The sequence below is a fragment of the Cebus imitator genome, unplaced genomic scaffold (genome assembly GCF_001604975.1).
Source record: "Cebus imitator isolate Cc_AM_T3 unplaced genomic scaffold, Cebus_imitator-1.0 Scaffold266, whole genome shotgun sequence".
Classification (NCBI taxonomy): domain Eukaryota; kingdom Metazoa; phylum Chordata; class Mammalia; order Primates; family Cebidae; genus Cebus; species Cebus imitator.
In genome coordinates, this window is record NW_016107581.1 from 2016162 (window position 1) to 2016970 (window position 809).

At 61.3% G+C, this 809-nt stretch overlaps 1 protein-coding gene across 1 annotated transcript in view; it reads left to right on the plus strand.

Moving 5' to 3' along the window:
- SULT2B1 (sulfotransferase family 2B member 1) overlaps positions 1 to 809 on the plus strand; it is a 47476-nt gene extending 46667 nt beyond the window's left edge. The window contains exon 7 of the mRNA XM_037728513.1: positions 569 to 809. Within this exon, the coding sequence (XP_037584441.1) occupies positions 569 to 789 (221 nt within the window). The 3' untranslated portion in view covers positions 790 to 809. The remainder of the gene's footprint in view (positions 1 to 568) is intronic.

The window sequence follows — 809 nt, forward strand, 5'->3', positions numbered from 1 at the left end:
AAAAAAAAAAAAAAAAAAAAGAAAGCAAAAAAGAAAACTGAGGCTTAGAGGGTTCCCGAGACTCACTTGCTTCGCCAGTCAGCAAATCAGTTGCAAGCCTGGAGCACAGCACCTGCAGAAGGGGGTCCCTCCATGTCTGCGCAGTGATAGCAGCAGCATGGAGTGTTGTGGGGGCACTGAAACAGGTGGCCTCGTTCTAGCAGGGGAGGGTTGGGACTGATCGAAGAGGAGTTGACATGGGCTGTAAGGTGGGCAGGAATTGGGGGGTGGAGACGGAGGCTCTGGGCAGAGACTTAAGGGGTCCTGGATAAGGAGAGGACGGCAGGAAGCCTGCAGGAGCGGGGCCAGTGAGGCCCGAGGTGAGAACAGCGCCAGGTGACTGGTGGACCAGCCAAGACTCCGTCACCAAAGGACACAGGGGGCAAGGTGGAAGGTGGGGGTGACGGCGTTTCTGGCACAGGGAACGGCTCTGCAAGGGCCGGGAGGAGGAAAGAGGGTGCTGGAATGTGGGAGGTAGGGGCGTGGTGCTCCCCAGAGGCTCCTCACCCCAATCCCCCCTCCCCTCCAGGGATCTGCGGCGACTGGAAGAACCACTTCACGGTGGCCCAGAGCGAAGCGTTCGATCGTGTCTACCGCAGGCAGATGCAGGGGATGCCGACCTTCCCCTGGGATGAAGACCCGGAGGAGGACGCCAGCCTGGACCCTGAGCCCAGACCCAGCCCCGGCCCCAGCCCCAGCCCCAGCCCTGGCCCCAGCCAGCCCTCTGAGCCGTCGCACCCGAGACCCTGAGAATAAACACGTCGCTTCTG